General features: G+C 48.8%; 1 protein-coding gene and 1 long non-coding RNA gene across 4 annotated transcripts in view; one reads left to right on the top strand and one right to left on the bottom strand.

The window, feature by feature from the left end:
* Nucleotides 1-18,919, top strand: part of Rbp6 (RNA-binding protein 6) — a 1,084,430-nt gene that overhangs the window by 857,847 nt on the left and 207,664 nt on the right. For all 3 annotated transcript variants that reach the window (XM_075684111.1, XM_075684110.1, XM_075684112.1), the window contains one exon: nucleotides 6,766-6,848. In XM_075684111.1, coding sequence (XP_075540226.1) covers nucleotides 6,766-6,848 — 83 coding nt within the window. The remainder of the gene's footprint in view (nucleotides 1-6,765; nucleotides 6,849-18,919) is intronic.
* The window catches only part of LOC142575115 (uncharacterized), a 94,971-nt gene continuing 82,065 nt past the window's right edge, over nucleotides 6,014-18,919 (bottom strand). Inside the window, exon 3 of the long non-coding RNA XR_012826574.1 lies at nucleotides 6,014-6,233. This is a non-coding gene — a long non-coding RNA (uncharacterized LOC142575115). The remainder of the gene's footprint in view (nucleotides 6,234-18,919) is intronic.

Genomic DNA, 18,919 nt, shown 5'->3' with positions numbered 1-18,919 from the left:
ATGGCTGGGCTGTACAAACGCTGAGTAGAAGAAGGCAGAGCACATCTTTCCTGTCCCAGCCTTCAGAGCGCAAACGGGCACCGCGGACCAGCCAACGCGCACAAAGCATGTAAACTGCAGCTGACAAAGCTGCACCAGCTAGATTTCAACAGCACAGTCACTTACCCATCAAGATTTGCTTAGCAAATGCTTGAAAACCAAATGCGCGAAAACCAAAGGTTACTTTCAAAGGTAAATTGTATTAAACGGCACGTTCTCGAGCGATAATTTCCGGTAGTTCATCATCTTCAAGATATTCCGTGCGTCTCTACATCGGACGGGTCGAAGTAGACGAACGAAATCCTATCTGACACAGCGCCAGAAACGATCAGGAACGGCATGCTGCATGCCGGAGTACGCGAGTACGTGGAGTACGCGACGCGGCGGCCATGGTGGAGATGCGGCGGCAAGCCATGCAGGAATGCAATGCCGCCAGAGTGATATGGGCGAAGGTTTATAACGGCCGCAGTCCGACCTGTGTGGCCGTGAGTTACGCACACTTAGCACCGAGCCGCCGAGCCCTCTAGCCCGGGCTTGCCGAGCATCAGCTATTTATCCTCCTTACAGGGGATGGTGGCTTTCTGGTCAGTGTGATCGGTTAACGAGTCCGGCGCTTCCAGCGTGCCAGGCAGCGGCCGGTGAAGTCAGATACGTCATGCCAGGAATGCTAGTATGGCTAACATTTTACCATGCGCTTTAAGCGTGACCCGCAGCAGCGCGGCGATCAGTTGTTGTCGCAGCGCTAGCGGACGAGTGCGCGAGCGCTTCTCTGTTTGCAGTCGAGCGCTGGGAGAGCGAGGCAACAAGGACGTTGCTGACCATTGCTTTTTCTAATAACCATACTTCTAAACTGCTTTGCTCGTCGAAGGCGCAAACGCAACAAGCTCCCTTCAGTGAAACCGAACAGCATGCTGCTGGTCAGCCAAGCTAGCGCGCGATGCACCTTGTTCCAACTGCTCCGGCGTGCGATAGGACATGTTCTATTCCCACGCCAGCCACACATATTTTGCAGACTGTATATAGAGTGTCCAATTTTCGCCGATGTAGGGTCCCGTGGGGATCGCGCCTGCGTTGGGCCGCACCTTATACCGCACCTTCAGCTTGGGCACCCGCTCTCCTTCGAGCGGAGCGAGAGCGCATCGAAGCTCTGCTGTTGAACCTAGACAACAAGGTAGAGGAGACCGGCTGGACTCGGTGAATATTTTGTATTTTCACTGGCTCGCAACGGCGTGGTCTCAGCGCACGAAGCAGTTAACAGGGTGCACCAACTCTCTGGCTAGTAGACGTGCGGGACCTGTCCGCTGATACACCGGAATGGCATACAAGCAAGCAAAGCAGACATCACGGGCGCTGGTTACTGTACATCACTTCCGCCGGGCGATAATGGCGGCGTTTTCTTTTTTCAGTTTCGATATCAAAAACATCAATTTTTGCCAGCTTTTTCTGTCGAGTTGACCTGTATTTCAAGCGTAAGATTTTGCACAGAGGCTACTGCATGTCTAAATTATCTGATACTGGCGGCGGCGAGGCAAGCCCTCGACGTCCCTTCGTGGGAGGCTTAGGCCCGGCCATCATAAAGTGCTGACTCTACAATAAAAGTTTATTCCTCCTCCTGGACTTTTTACGCTGACGAAAACTTTGTTGCAGTTGGCAGTTAACGTCACACGGCTATCGTTTTTGCTCCGTCGTTCTTTGTGTGGTCCTTATACTTCTTCTTAAGCTTCTGTGTTAACCTCCACGTTTTTGTATCATATGTTAGTACCGGTAGAATGCAATTGTACACTTTCCTTTTCGTTGACAGCGATGAGCTGTGGGTCACGGAGGCGCTGCCAACCGTATGAGCAGCAACTGTTTTTTTTTTATTCTGTTGTGAATTTCCTTCTCGTGATCAGGGTCCCCCGTGAGTAATTGACCTAGATAAGTGTATTTCTGCACACATTCTAGATGCTGACTGCCAATCGTGAATTCTTGTTCTCTTGCCGGCCTATTAAACATTACATTTTATTGCGATAGCAATTATATGGACTCTCTAGGCGCATTTCAACGTTCGGTGTTGCCGTGAGTTTCCGTATAAAGTCCAGGGGCGATAAAATTGTCGCCGAGCGTCGTATGCTCTATATACGAGTGAAATCATGCGTGGGTGATCCGGCGACGGCGGCTCAACTTCGCGCACGCAACGAAGAAAAGCGTGGAGGAAGCGCGCCGTCTTCCGTCGCGCGCAAGGCTCTGGGGGGGAGGGGAGGCGCGTTCTACTCCGGTCGGCCGCGCGTGCCTGCCCGGGCCGCTGTATATTGAAAGCCATCTTTGACGGGTACAGAGTGCGCTGTGCGCTGTGTTTTCGCGGCTTCGTTCGCGCTGGATGCGAGAGGCAGCATGACGGTCAATTCGCTCGCTGCTGCTGCCGCGCTTGCTCACACCAGAGTTTTGACAATGAGTTTCCGCAGTCATCGAGTGAGAGGTGTTTATGTTTGCTTGTGCGCGCGTGACACCATGCTTGTTAATTTGGTTAGAATGCGTATGTTCACAAGTTTATACGCCTCATATAACTACTATCCTTACTTCGTATAGCTGTTCACTAATTTGCTATCGCACTCGATGCTTCGCCTTTCGGGCGAAACTGATTTTTTTGTTCTGCATATTAATCTTTAGGCATAATATTGCACTGTCCTGGTCCTGGTCCTATCCAAGGTCCCGAATCATTTGTTGCAATCCATTCCCTGCATTGCTGAACAGGGCAATATCTGCAAGCCGAAGGTTGTTGAGATATGCGCCGTTCATCTTCACTCCTAATTATTCCTAGTCAAGTACCTTGAACACTTCTAAGCGTGCAGTGAAAAGCATTGGAGAGGTTGTGGAAAATCAAAGTAGCTTTTGAGTCTTCGTAGATATTTTCCAAGGTATTCACGTATGCTTCGATTACTCTTTAACGACGCAATGTCTTCGTGATTGTTGGTATTTCTACTGAATATAATGCATTTTCGTAATCTATTGTTACGGCTCGAGGTGGCGTTGAGGCCAAGAATACACCAAACGCATCGACGATACGTCCACTAGTAGGAATGAAAGAAAAAGGTTTTATTTGGCATTAGTTACCGAAGCCCACTCCATGTAGAAGCATGTTAAACGTACGAGTTCACATCAGGACACGTCGGACACTGTGCGAAAAGTCTGCCCTTTTAATACCGTCGTCTTCCCTTGGTGACTCGACTAGGGGATTTGATTACTGTATCGCGGCCAATCACAATCGTTGAATCGGTTGCGATACCACGTCCATGATATCGCATCGTTCCGCAGCACTCCGATGCACTCCTGCCTTAAAAACACTCCTACCGCCCGTGGTATGGAATGTGTGACACGATAGCAACCCGGGAATCCAAGGTTGGCGCCGTTCTCGTAGTCGGCGTGCATTGACTTCTGGGTAGGCGCTGATGCATGGGTTGGCTTGCCTAGTGGCAAGCGTGTGGACTATGAAAGGCTTATAAACAGGTCGCTTGTACTCCGCAGATTTTTTACTTACCTGATGGATAACATGGACGTGGTCCATTGCAGAATACAGCTTTCTCACGCCAGCCTGTTCTCTGTGTTGCCTGAAATCAAGCTTTTCCCATATTTTATTGGTATTTTCCTTGGTGAATATTTTGTACAATTTTGAAAGCAAGCCATTGGGTATATAATTCTTCAATTCTTTAACGTCTCCATTTTTGTGGGTTAGTATAATGTTGACATGCTCGGGTACATTTGAAGTCTTGAGGCATTGCGCATGAAGAGTCGCAAGCTTTTCAGGCATCCTCCATGTTTCATTAAATCGGCTGTTATTTCCGGCATGCCGTGCAAAGCACTTCTGACGTCATCGCTAGTTACACATAGAACTTCCGTGTCCTGTTGGTCGAGGTTTCATGGCTTCTTTGGTCCTCTGCAGTTCAGTGTAGAAGTCCTCCGCTGCCTTTACTTTATCATCGAAATTGCTGATGACATTACCAAGATTGCATTGCAATGCCTACATTTTCGCCCTGCCCTATGCCAAACTTTGTTCTCACTGATTTCAAACTGTTCCCATTTTTTTTACTACTTCCTCAATGTTTCCGACGGTATAATTTTAAATACCATTTACTTTCTTCCCATTTATCAGCTTTAAACATTCAGCCAATTCTGTCTGACCTCTTGAGTTGGACACTTTCATGCTTTGCCGTTTCTTTATCGGATCCTTTCCTAGGTGAGTGAATTGATGCTTTTCTCCGTGCACTGGACAAGGACAACCGGAAAGAAAAGCGCAGTGTCCTCCTTGTCTAGTCTGCTGCGACAATTGTGCAGCACCAACTGGCTCAGCGTAGCTTCTTGCCTTGGTGCCTTACCTCCCACTGGAACTGCCGCTTCTGAAATTGGTGTCGTCGCGGTCTCTTTCACGTTTCCTGTTGTAAAGCCACTCAGTGTCGCTTTAAGAGCAGACATTTACTGACACAGCGTCCGCTTTCAATAATGTATTCGCAAAAAAGTGAAATAAACCTAGTTATTCGGCTTTAACAAATACTCGAAAATTTCGAATGTTCAACTTCCAAAAAGGTCGAATGATGCGTGCTATTCAGTTCGCTCACGAAATGTACATTTGCGCAGCCCTATTTGACTCCTGCTTAAAGACGGTCAATGTCGTCGTCTCCCCGCCGAAGGACGGCGTCCTTTGATCGCCGCCCGTGTGCAGCGGCGCTCGCTTGCTTTGCCAGGTGGGACCGCGGGCGGCGCTTTCATCTTTGGTCCGGAAAGGCCCTCTGATTGCCGAGTTTGTCACGCCACTTGGACACTGAAAGGACCGCGCCGTGCGATCCGCTTCGCCAGCAGATGCGCTGCTTGCCGGGAAGTGCCGCTGCACTGCCGTTGTGCGTAGCGGTGGATCACGCATCAATTGCTCGGTTGTTCCGGTGACAAGGTGGTTTTTGTACCGTGGCAGCTTAGAGATAGGAAAGGTTAGGCTGGCTGGCTTTTACACGTACAGCGCTCTTCATCGTGAGAATTGCTCGCTCCTTCCGCCGCCCACTTTTCTTTAAAGGGACACTAAATTGAAAAATGATTTGTTCTGCATCAGTAAATTACCGTTCTACAACACCAAAAACACCACTCTTGCAACGATAAGACGTTTGGTAAGCCAGAAAAAGCGCAAGTACGAAATGCGTGTGGCGACGCCTACATAATTTCCCGCACCTGGGGGCTGTGACGTCTCGGATTTTGATGGCATATTCTAGGGCCTACTAATTATATATAGCGGTACAGATTGACTAGATTGTGTTCTAAAGGAACCAAATATTAAACATGGCAAGTTTCGGGAACCTTTATTCAGCCAACGCGGCCCAAATGCGAAAACACACTTTGGAATCCCTGACGTCACGCTGACGTACCAGCGCTGGTGTTTCGGCGCGAAATTCAAACACGGATACTTGGACCTTCATTTTTTCATCTAATAATCGAACTACTATTTTGAAATGACTGCCTGCAGGGTTCTAAAACAATGCTTCATTAGTCTAAACGGATTTATTGTGTCGCTTTAGTGTCCCTTTAAGCTAACGCGGTCGCCGCGGCGCCACTCACCCCGTTCCGGACCAACTGCGACTCTGCAACCGAACGCGCGGTGCATTTCGACCCCCCCCCCCCCCCCGATGCATTTGATTCGGCAATCTTGTGCTTAGCAGTGCAACTCCATAAGCGCTAAGCCAGTACGGCGGGCCAGCTAGTTACTCGGCCAATCGCAGCCAGTTTGCAAAAGTAAACGGAATTCGTTCGCGAACAGGTGCCATAAAATATGGCGCGCCGCATGGTTTCATTTTGGGGCGCAGTTAATTTTTGGTTCGGGTAAATGCTTTCAATAGCATTCTTTTAATGCACTATGCGATCTCGTTCGCAAACGACAGAAACATATTTTTCTCGTGAGGAAAAAATCGCAGTTCGCAATCCCCCCCTCCCTTTTTTTTATTGCCTGCTTGTTCTATGTGACCCATCGTGTATTACAGGGGCTACAGAACCGTGAAACTTCAAATATTTAGGGGCTTCAGCGCGCTGGTCGCAGTTTGGTTCATTTTATTAGAAATAAAGCATACCCCATTAGCGATGCTGTACTGCTGTTCTTTTTTTATATCAAATGTAGGTTGGTGCGTGTGTTGCTCTTCTTCTCTGACGTGGCATATGCTCGTTCAAAGCAGAAGCAATATCTGAAAAAAAGCAACAGAAAGAAGACATTCGCGTACACAAAGTTCACGTACAACAATATAAATGTTCACACTACATAAATGTTCACGCTACATAAATCTACACACAAAAAGAATGTTCATGCAACACACATGTTCTTGGGCACTCCTAAATAAAGTCTCTCTTGAGTGCTACACAGCACAACACTCACCTACCCGAATACGAAAACCATAGAAGCACGGAAATATTTCAAAACAAAAGGAAGCACAATACGAGCAATAATAAGAATGATTAGGTGAATTAAATTATTATATGATTTATTAACTGTTTATATATAGCTCTAATTTCGTCAGTAATCGTGCTATCTTTCTGACGGCCATGGACCCCACTTTTTTTTCTAGTGATAGTAATCATCTATGAAAGCTTTTCCGACCCCCTCATACGCACACAAACATGCTCTTCAACGTTCAAACTGAATTATGCCTGTAGGAGCGACAGTGCAATATGATCCTCTGCGTGTGTCCTCATGCTAGCGTCTATTATCTTCACTTGCAGGTTTCGGGTTCGTGACATTCGAGAACGAGGACGTTGTTGACAAAGTGTGCGAGATCCACTTCCATGAAATAAACAACAAAATGGTAAGTCCATATCGCTTTTTCCACTGACTCCACAGGGCACCAGAAGAGCCACTCGCGTGGCCCGCACGTCCAACGCTTCCCGTCTCGTGAGCAACGTGTCCCCCAACATGTCTCAACTTACTCGGATGAATATCTCCGCGGTTAGGAACGGCCCAAAATCCATTGGCTAATTAAACAGATAATCTTATTAGAATGGTAGGGCACGACCCCTGGAGTTTCTTTCTATTTGCTAGGAGCGGTGTTTGAGGTTAAAGCGAAGGCCAGACGTCATTTTCTGAAAGTTAGTTCTCTGACCGTTACACTGGACCAGTGTGTGGTACCATCGTTGCCGTTGCGATTCAGCATTCTGTGCATGGTAAGTTTGGTGCATCCATTTTAGGGGCTGTCTTGCGGCGCTGTGCCTTTTTGATGACTGATGTCGGCGCGGCATTTTGTCAAATGATATTTCACGTGATAGAAAGTGTGTGCGGTAAGAGCGTCGCCCCCGTTAATTTCGTTTACGTTCGACACCCTCGGGTCGGAACGGGGTCGCGCCGCCGATCAAGAGCATTTAGCTCAACTCCGCGCGTGGATGTGGTAGACGCACACTCGGCTGGTGAGACTTGCTGCGCGCTGTACGTTTCTTTCAACTGACAAGCGTACCCTCTATACCGGGCGATCTGGGTAACTTGAGCTCCACTTTAGGTAAAACAGTGCTTCATCTCATAGGTGAATGAGACCAACAGCAAATTCGTGGCCGTCTTGAGTTACTCGGGCCATATTTTGTAGTTGCGTTAGCTTGCTTATTAGTTATGGTTCTTTAGAAACATTCGTTTCAGGGCATTTGTTTTTGTAACATTACCTTTTACGTGGCTCCTATGCCGCGCCCTGAAAGAAGCCCACGAGATATTAAAGTAATGACGTCACCGCGCGGCTGCGCGACCATGTTGCAGCGTTGTCAACCGTCCTTCCCGAGAACTAAGCCCGCACGACTGTCGGTAGAAAAGTGCCGAGCGCGTTCAAGCGCGCTTAGCGCGGGCCTAGGGTGACCTTCCACGGTATCCCAGTCGCTCGGCTATCAGTTACGCCAGTAAGTGGTGAACGAGAAGGAAACCTTGGAGCCAGATTTTTATTAGTCACATCATAAGGAGCCAACAAACACTGACACCAAGAACAACGTAGGAGAAATTGCTTGTGCTTAATAAATGAAATAAGGAAACGATAAATTAGTGGAAATAAAAGTGGATGAAGAAACAACTTGCCGGAGGTGGGAAACGATCCCACAGCCTTCGTATCCGATTCCAAGGTCTGTGAGTGGTGACGCTGGCTAACACACCCAGGGTTCTACTAGGAAACATAAATAATCAAGAAAGTGGATGGGGAGACGGTACCGCTGTAGTTCAATTAGTAGAGCATCGCACGCGAAAAGCGAAGGTTGTGGGATCGTTCCCCACCTGCGGCAAGTTGATTTTAATCCACTTTCATTACCATTTATTCATCGTTTCCTGTATTAAGCACAATTAATTTCTTCTACGTTGTCCTTGGTGTCAGTGTTTTTTGGCTTCTTAGGATATGACTAATAAGAATTGGGCCCCTCGGTGAACCCCCTTTCTTCTCGTTTATTACATAACGAGGGTCTCGAATCCGGCACCATTAATGCCTTCAGGTAGCATGTGTGGGTTTATTGACCGGTTGCCTTCACACAAAAAGATCGCGTTCTCGTGACGCGTGTGACACTGTTCGCCATGAGTGATTGCTTCTTCCTCCTTTTGAAACGCGATTGAGAGCGCTCACGCTCACTGGCACAGTGACGTCGAAAACCGTCGCACTGTGGGGATGGCTGCAACTTGTACATTGGTGCACGCATCTAGTGCGGTAACGCATAGCCTCATCCGCCTCAATCGCGTGGTTACAGGAGCAAAAGAAAAAAAAAGCGCGCTTGGTGGCCAAAGTAGCATGCCCGCGCGAGCGAGCGTTTGTCTTATGCAAATCGTTCGAGTAATATCCCATTTTTGCCTAGCCGCACCTTTGCTCCTGCTTGTTCTGTGGGGTATACTCCTCGTGATACTTTGTGAAAGCACTTGCTGCCCAACTCGTTTTTTTCCTTTGGCTCCATCTTGCTCTGGTGTCTTGTTCTATATTGTCACGTAGTAGTGACGGTGAATAATACAGCTCTAAAACTGCGAATGCCAAAATCGACTTTTTATTAGGCGAACTTGTGCCCACAAAAGCAAGTTAGACTCAAAGCACAGAAATAGCGGCGAACATGGTCGGCGATCGTCGAAATCTTATCTGCCGGTCAAGCGCATCGTCATATATGAGCCAACTAAGGTTTCAGAGTAATCGCTGATGCCCGCGTGTCTTCCAGAAAGTTCTACACAATGCGCGTCGCACATGCAATTATATTACACAAGCTTCGGTGACAACAGACAGCAGAAAGAACCATCGATAACATTCGAGAAACTTCTGACACGTTCGGGCGCTTCCCGCGTTGAGCGATAACATTTGGTAGACGGTAAGAAGCGCTCACCCGAAAAATATAAACAAGTACACGTGTCCATATGTTCTCTGTGTGTTGTTCTGTATATGTTCGGGTATATGTGGTGCAATATGCGCGCCTGCATCCGTTTGTACCAATCGCTCATCGGAGAGTTTCCACTCATGCGCCGGAAAATTGTGACAAGTGGTGCGACACCGCTAGAATTTCAATGCCGTCACAACATTCTTGAACGCCGTAGGCGCAACCCTTTTGCACGTGTCACATACTCCGCTACATTTTCAGTCAGGTCAAAAGAAGTGCTAGCGAGAAATGTCGGCCTTCGTGAGATCCCTCTTATCGAAACGCTTTCTGACATTGCCCGCCGCAATATGTCAGTGGTGCTGCGCATGAATTGGCTTTATACAAAACCTCAAGCGTCAAGGAGTGGTTGGTCACGTGGCTGGCGGCCATTAATTATTTCCGCGTCGCGGTCGCAGTTTCTGGGAGAGCGCGCACAGTTGAGTGCAGCTGTGCTCGCCGCGTGTGCAGCCATCAGGCGAGCTCGTGTTCCGACTCGGCGCGGCTTGTGTTAAGTGAAGCTTGAAAAGCGATGCCATATCGAGCGTGACTATGTAGCTCGAACGCCCACTACGTAGCAAGCAGAAAAACAGGGTTGAAACAAGCGCGAAACGACACACAATCGAAGGTTTCGACTGGGGTCCGGCCTTCGTCAAGATGGAAGCGCATTCATATAGTGTACGATGTGTGAGTGTGCGCAAGCGCGCGTGTAAGCTGCGCAGGAACTGCTCCGGGTCGGGTGTTAGTGTAGCAGAAGGAAATTGATACACGTGTGGAAAACCGTCTCACTAAAGACGCATGTGTCCCACTTATTTCCTTTCTGTCCGTTTAGCCCACTCGGTAGAGTGCGGGACCTTTAATATCAAGGTCGTGGGTTCGAACCTCACGTTGGGCGCGACGTGTGGTCTTTTTTCTTGAGCCACGTGCACGGCCAGCTGAGGCTCTCGGAGGCCAGGCGAGCACCACCTCTGCCCACAGAGGGCGAGCCCCGCGGCGCGCCACGGGTGATGATCGCAGCGCGCGCAATGCACTTTTGCGTGCTCGCTGATGAGTAAGCTATTACCCGCCACCGCTCCCTGAAGGCTTGCGCCGACGTGCTTCCTGCGAAAAGATTTCTCAGATGTGGCGCATTGTTGACTTCGGCCGCTACACGGCAGAAAGACCAGACCCTTGGTTGACACCGGCGGAAAAACCAACTTAGACAAACGATTGGGACACGACGCACTGATCAAACAGTCCAGAAAAAATATGGCGGGTGGTCGCTAAGCTCGCGAGTAACAGGGCCATGTCTGCGCCAACCGCACACGGGGCCATCTCCTTGGCAGTCTGTGTCCGCCTCACGGTCCTCCCGTGGTTTCCAAAAGTCCCGCTGGGACATGTGTGTCCAGTATGCAAAAAGCTGAGGCGTGCAAACCGGACACAAGAGAAGTGACCAACACGAACGCCGACTATCAACTGAAGCCAGCACTGAGGCGAAAAGAAGAAGACACAAAACTCATCTGCGCAAGCTCTGGAATGGCATCACCACTTGTCAGTCGGGTACATGTGCCGGTCTACGTGAGAGATAGCTGTTAAGAGGAAGCTTTAGCTTGGGTGCTCCTATCTAAATACATGTAAAAGGAAAATTCGTTTTTCTCGGCAACCACTGCACCAAATTTGACCAAGTTTGTTGCCTTTAAAAGAAAAAACTTAAAATCTACTGACTGTTGGTTTCGAATTTTTTATTTATATCCTTAATTTTTTATTAAAAATTGACAAAAATCGAAAATATTCAGAAAACAAACTATCAAGTTTACAACTCTGTCTCTCAGAAGCAAAAAAGGATAATACAATTCTGTGAATCGCATCTAATAGTACATCTAAAGCGGACAAAATTGATATGCTATACATGAATCTAAATAAATTTAGTGTTATGGAAATACAGCTTTTGCAGCACCTTTGTAAACAACGTAACAAATTCACGTAAGATATAAAATGACATAGCAAATTTGTCCGCTTTCACTGTTCTAATGGATGCCGTTTACAGAACTGCGATATCTGTTTTTGATGCAGAGTTCTGAATTTGTAAACTTCGTTCTTCTTTTTTCGAACGCCCGAATTTTTGAAAATTCTTTTAACAAAATCCAGGACATAAATCTAATTTCCGCTTGCAACAGACACTAGAATTCAACTTTCTATCTCAAATGCAACAAATTTCATTAAAATCGGTCCAGTGGTTATCTCAGAAAAACGTTTTTGCATTAGTAAGATCTTGATGAGGGCTAGTTGGTTCATACTTAGAACTGAGGTTAAACAAAAAAATTAACAAAAAAACAAAAAAGATACCACAGCGCTTGTCTGTGGTATTTGTTTCCTTGTGTCCTCGTCTTTTTCGCGCTGTTTCACCTCAGTTCTAACGTTTTTGCGTTTTACATGTATTTGAATAGGCCGTGTCGGTGTTGGGCCCGAACTAAAGCTTCGTCTTAAGGCGCTTAATTTTTGCATAATGCCCTCACCTTTTTGCATAATGAACCCTTACCAACTAGCTCAGCTTTCTGTAGTTCTTAGCATGTATGTACAGTTTTAACGCGATAGCGTTAAGGGCCCCGTGTCGCAGCAAATGCGGCGTCGGACGTCGTTCCGCGAAAAGATTTCCGAATTACCCGTACAGAGGCCTTCTACGTGGCGCAAGGAAGTTGCTGAACTAATTGAATTTGTCAAGCTAAAATACGAAAAAAAATCGTTAAGTACTATCTACGCGCACCCTACAGACATGAGAGCGTCGGATTCTAAATTGAATATACGAGAAAACATAATTACGTTATACACAAAGACTCAAACAAATTCCTTTTCCAGCGTTTATACCAATCATAGACCGGCCACGGCGTTCGCCATTTGCGCTCGCGGGCGCGCGAATATCTTGGAGGCCACGGAGCGGTACGCCTGCTTCCTTGCAACTTCTCCAGATGGCGCTCGCCTCCGCCGCATCGCGGCATACGCAAGTTTCTACCAGAAAGCCCGGCTTCTTAGATACCGTTCGCCGCCAGCGTTTCTTGGTAAACACTACGGTTACATGCGCTGCAGTTGCCGAGAAACATGAGAAGCAGTCAGGGGTCTTTGAATGCTATCGCGTTCCACTCTTAAATGCGAAGCTTAAGCGTCCTCTAAATTTTTCCTCCTCCAGTTCCCGTGGCCATCACCTCACTGCATAATTCTATCAGGAAGGTCGCGTTATCCAGGTGCCTACACCGGATCCGGCAAGATGCACCTTTCCGGTGTGTATGTGGTTGTTCCCGCCGACACGCTGTGCATAACCAAGAACAGATACCATTCATGCCGCTCGTTTGACGCTTCCGCGTACTTCGTGCGCTGCCCCATATCCCCGGTGGGCTGCGGCGAAGAGGACCGCCTTACGATCATGTTCGGCATCTTGTCAGCTCTTGTTTGCCGAGAGGACTGCTGCGGCGTGTCTGATTGGCTGAAATTGCTGCCACAACATAACTTGATAATGTGGCGGAATTCACTGTCGTCCAACATGGCAATCAAGGCGCGGCGATGACGAAGTCGCATGATTGCATGCTAGCCGTGTTTCGATCTTTTGCGTTGTTAGCGCGTTTGTGAACATTCGCGGCTCTTTCCGCCTTTCGGAAATAGTGTCGACCCCTGAACTACAGGTTGCCTTTTCGCAGCCGAACGAAACCTTCCTTTTGAAATCGGCAGATGCTGCAGTAGCGATAGACACAACCACCGACGGATACGACCAGAAAAAAAGAAAAAAAAAGGACGACTAATTTAATTCACTTGATCGGCGATCCGCTTTCTTTCTTTTCTCTGCTTAAAGCTGTGATAAAAAAATTCCAGCGGAAGCCATGTTACGATGAATGCCGATGTTAATGCGGTTAACATTCAACCAACATATCGATATATATAGTACTATCAGCGATCTAGAGGCGCCGCCGCGAAGTCCGTGATATTTTCTCTTACAAAAGACTTGTAGCATAAGAGTATTTTGTGGACACCGGGACCAGTACATCATCATCATCATCACCATCATCATCATCAGCTTGGCTACGCCCACTGCAGGGCAAAGGCCTCTCCCATACTTCTCCAACTACCCCTGTCATGTGCTAATTGTGGCCATGTTGTCCCTGCAAACTTCTTAATCTCATCCGCCCACCTAACTTTCTGCCGCCCCTTGATACGTTTCCCTTCTCTTGGAATCCAGTCCGTAACACTTAATGACCATCGGTTGTCTTCCCTCCTCATTACATGTCCTGCCCATGCCTATTTATTTTTCTTGATTTCAACTAAGATGTCATTAACTCGCGTTTGTTCCCTCAACTATCCTGCTCTTTTCTTATCCCTTAACGTTACACCCATCATTCTTCTTTCCATAGCTCGTTGCGTCGTCCTCAATTTAAGTAGAACCCTTTTCGTAAGCATCCAGGTTTTTCCCAGAGGTGAGTACTGGTAAGACAAAGCGGTTATACACTTTTCTCTTGACGGATAATGGCAACCTGCTGTTCATGATTTGGGAATGCCTGCCAAACGAACTCCAGCCCATTCTTATTCTTCTGATTATTTCCGTCTCATGATCCGGATCCGCCGTCACTACCTGCCCTAAGTAGATGTATTCCCTTACGACTTCCAGTGCCTCGCTGCCTATTGTAAATTGCTGTTCTCTCCCGAGACTGTTAAGCATTACTTTAGTTTTCTGCATATTAATTTTTAGACCCACTCTTCTGCTTTGCCTCTCCAGGTCAGTGAGCATGCATTGCAATTGGTCCCCTGAGTTACTAAGCAAGGCAATATCATCAGGGAATCGCAAGTTACTAAGGTATTCTCCATTAACTCTTATCCCCAATTCTTTCCCATCCAGGTCTCTGAATACGTCCTGTAAACGCGCTGTGAATAGCATTGGAGAGATCGTATCTCCCTGCCTGACGCCTTTCCTTATTGGGATTTTGTTGCTTTCTTTATGGAAGGCTACGCTGGCTGTGGGGCCGGCCTCGTTTCGGGACCAGATCACTAGCGTTTAAATGCAAACTGGAATAAATGTCACTTGGACGGTGATTTCGTAGCGCGGCTTTCCACTCAAATTTATGCCACTCTTATCATCGACTGTTAACGGCAAGCTTTTGATAACGGCAGGCGATTGATAACGTGCGCGGAACGTCGCTCTGACAAGTACCGATGGAGGAAGACAACAAAATGAGAGGCCCTGACGCCACGTTTTTGAAGCCTGAAGTTCAGCCATGTTGGTGTACCATTTGCCTTTGCGCCTCCAATGAGCTCGCTGGATCATACAGGCACGAGCCGCCAGAAGCGTGCTGCTCACACGAGTCAGAACAAAGCCTCCGAAACTTCTGTAACAGTATAGTGAACCAGACGCGCTCCTGTGTTCTTCCGTGGCACGTTGAAACAGACGACGAAGACCCGCGGCGTGTTTGCTTGATCACGCCCTCCCGGAACTACCACCTTTCGGCTTTAACTTGTGACAGCTCCTCGTGTGCAACTCTTGCTTTGCCTCCTGCCCCTCCAGACTTGAATGCCCTAACGAAAATGATTTTTCCCGACCTTCCGCCCCAGCGTGCTCAAAAACTATGTTGGCTCCTTGGAGAGCGCCCTTTAGGACTAACATCAGTCGTCAAACATCGAATAAACACGGGTGATGCGAGCCCGATCCATCGGCAACGCTACCGCGTCTCGCCTACTGAGCGACACATCATCCAACAAGAAGTTGACAAGATGCTTTCTCCTGACATCATTGAACCTTCTTGCCACCCATGGGCATATCCCCTGTTGTACTAGTTAGAAAGAAGGACAACAGTTGGCGGTTTTGCGTGGATTATCGACACGTCAACAAGGTAACAAAGAGGGACGTTTATCTGCTACCACGCATTGACGATGCCCTGGATTCCCTGCATCGAGCACAATATTTTTCGTCCATCATCCTTCACTCTGGCTACTGAAAAATTGCCGGCGATGACATGTACCGCGAGAAGACGGCTTTTATTACTCTCGATGGTCTTTATCAGTTCAAAGTGATGTCATTCAGTTTATGTAATGCCCCGGCCACATTCGAACGAATGATGGACGCCCCCCTACATGGTTTCAAGTGGTCCATCTGCCTCTGTTACCTAGACGATGTGATCGTTTTTTCTCCGACTTCTCGAACGACGCATCTCGAACGCCTATTGGAGATCCTATCTGTTTTCCGTCAGGCGGGGCTACAACTAAATTCATCCAAGTGCCACTTCGGTCGTCGTGAAATTTCTGTGCTCGGGCACCTCGTCGATTCTTCCGGTGTACGCCCTGATCACGATAAAATACTAGCAGTGAAGGACTTTCCCGTACCAACATGTGCGATGGACGTTCGCAGCTTCTTGGGCCCTTCCTCCTACTTCTGTAGGTTTGTCTGAAATTTTGCGAACGTTGCACGCCCTCTCGATCAGCTCCTCAAGAAGGACACTGACTTCATTTTGGGCCCTGAGCTAGCTGGTGCTTTCACCGAGCTGATTGGGCTGCTTACGTCCCCGCCCATTCTCGCTCACTTTGACGCGTCAGCTCCAACAGAAGTCCGTACCGATGCCAGTGGCCACGGTATTGGAGCTATCTTGGCACATAAACACGGGCGAGAACGTGTTATTGCCTTCGCCAACCGCCTTCTTTCCCCTGCTGAGCGCAATTGTTCTATCACCGAACGCGAGTGTCTGGCTCTCGTTTGGGCAGTGGGCAAACTCCGCCCCTATTTGTGCGGCCGGCAATTCACAGTGATCACTGATCAGCACGCTCTATGTTGGCTTTTGTCCCTGAAAGATCCTTCGGGTGCCTTGGCCGCTGGGCTCTGCGCCTTCAAGAATACGACTATTCCATTGTATACAAGACTGGCCGGTTACATTAAGATGCGGACTGCTTGTCGCACCATCCTGTCGACCCACCTGACGTTTCTGCGACGGGCATCCCTGTCACCGTTCTCTATCTGGCTGCTTTTCGCGGTATTGGCGCGAAACAACACCTGGACGCCTCCTTACAAGACCTTATTCAACGGCTCACTTCAACGACGCCCGATCCTTCCATTCGCATGTTTGAACTTCACGATGACATATTGTACCGCTCTAACATGCGCCCGGTCTCTTCGTTGTGCCTGAGCGTCTGCGTCAGGCTGTTCTCGCCCAGCTTCATGATGTATCGACTGCTGGTCACCTTGGCGTGCAACGGACTCATGACCGCGTTCGTCGGCGCTTCCTTTAGCCTGGTCTATACCGTGACGTCTGCCGTTATATCGCTGCGTGTGACCTTTGTCAACGACACAGAACGCAGGCCACACTCCCTGCTGGCCGCCTTCAACCACGTGACGTACCATCCGAACCATTCTGCCGTGTAGGTGTTGATATTTTAGGCTCTTTTCCTACGTCTGCTTCTGGAAATAAGTGGATTGCTGTAGCAACAGGCTACGCCACCCGATATGTGCAATCACGCGGGCTCTTCCGACAAGCTGTGCAACCGTTGTCGCTGACTTCTTCCTAGAGAACGTCATCCTTGACCAGGGTGCCCCTCGACAGCTCCCAACCGACCGAGGCCGCTACTTTCTTTCTAAAGTTCTCAATGACATTCTACACTCGTGCGCGACTAAGCACAAACTTGCTAATGCTTACCATCCACAAACTAATGCGTCTTAAGCGTCTTAACTAAACTATTACTGACATGCTGTCCATGTAAGTCTCCGCTGACCATTGCGACTGGGACGTTGCGTTGCGGTTCGTTACTTTCGCCTATAATTCGTCTCGCCATGACACCGCAGGCTTCTCTCCATTCTTCCTCTTCTTTGGCCGCGACCTTACGCTACCTTCCGACACCGTTCTGCCGGCTAGTCTGAATTTCACATCTGAGTACGCCCGTGAAGCCATACTCAAAGCACAAAAAGCGCACCACATTGCCCGACTTCGACTTGTGGAGTCGCAGCACAATCACTGGCGCTTATACGACGCCCGCCATCGTGACGTCCATTACACACCGGGTGCCCTGGTTCCCCTTTGGTCACCATCGCGACGCGTTGGCCTGTCGGAGAAGTTACTTTCACGCTACTCTGGCCCTTACTGTGTCTTGCGTCAAATAAGCGATGTCGCGTACGAAATTGCCCCTCTTGAGCCAACCGTGGCTCTGCATCGCTGCGACGTGGTCTATGTCGCGCGTCTTAAGTCGTATCAATCGCCCGCCTCTTAACTACCACCGAGCCGGTGCTTCAGCCGCCGAGAGTCATGTGACACGCTGAAGAAGACGTTTTAAGCTCGGTCGTAAGAAGACGACGCTCTGGATATCGCGCGCTGTCTACCATCTTGTCAGCTGCTACAATTATTGTAAGTGTCCTGTAAATATACTTCTGACTATTTTTAACCCCGCCAAATTTTTCGCTTTTGTTTTGCCTGGTCTTATCCCCGTCACATTTTTGGTGGAGATGCGGGGTACCAACTCGAGCAACGGAGCTCCGCAGTGGCCGACATCTTGTTCTTCCCACAATGACAAAAGAGACGGTTCCCGCCGCAACAGTGGCAATGCAGTAGTTGTCGTTGCCCAGCCAAGAGACCCAGGGACGTTTAGTGGGGCTGATGATGTCGACATCGAAGAGTGGTTGGCGATCTACGAGCGTGCAAGTAAGAACAACCGATAGGAGGATACGGTAATGTTGGCCAGCATCCTGTTTTATCTTCAAAAGACAGCAAGGGTCTGGTTCCAGAATCACGAAGAGGAAATTGGAAGCTGGGTTACCTGCACGGATAAGATGCGGGCTCTGTTTGACAAGTCTCTTGGTCGAAAGGTCCCGACGAAGGAGCTAGCATCACGTGCCCAAACATCGACGGAATCCTACCTGTCTTACATCAGGATGTGCTGGCCCTTGGCCGCAAAGCGGATGATGGTATGGCCGAATCTGAGAAAGTGGGACACCTCCTAAAAGGGATATCAGATTATGCGTTCCATCTGCTAAGCTTCAAGGACTGTGACATGGTGGATATTATCATTGATTAGTGCGAGCGTTTTGAAAACGCCAAGAGTCGACGTATTGTTCATCAGTTCACTCGAGTTCCCCACACGGCAGCAACACGGTCGTGGGAAGATCTACTTGCGTCACAGCTGCCGCTAACCGTGGAACACGTGACGAAAATCATGTCTCCTGCTTCCCCGTGTCCCCGTGCCTGTGAGTCAAGCGCTACCATGATTCCACTTGTCCAAGCCATCGTTCGTCAGGAGCTATTCAATACTGGCCTGGACTCTCTGTGCGCCGTCGCTGCCTCCCACCCAACTGCCGTTTCCCAGGTTCCTGTACCCAAGGCCAGAGGCTACGTCGCCGCCATCCGGCTGAGTGGAGGACTGCTGATGACCGACCCATTTGCTTTAATTGTCGTCGTATGGGTCACGTCGCCCGCTATTGCAATAACCGATGGTCTTTTCCCCATGCGCCCTGTGCTCTTAACCGTCGCCCAGAGACCGATCCTGGCCGCTTCCAACCTTACCGCGAGTTCCCTGAGGCCAACAGTGATGACACTCTGACCATGCC

Source organism: Dermacentor variabilis, chromosome 3, assembly GCF_050947875.1.
Source record: "Dermacentor variabilis isolate Ectoservices chromosome 3, ASM5094787v1, whole genome shotgun sequence".
NCBI lineage: Eukaryota > Metazoa > Arthropoda > Arachnida > Ixodida > Ixodidae > Dermacentor > Dermacentor variabilis.
The sequence above is the reverse complement of the archived record's forward strand: the minus strand, read 5'-3'. Positions and strand labels throughout refer to the sequence as shown.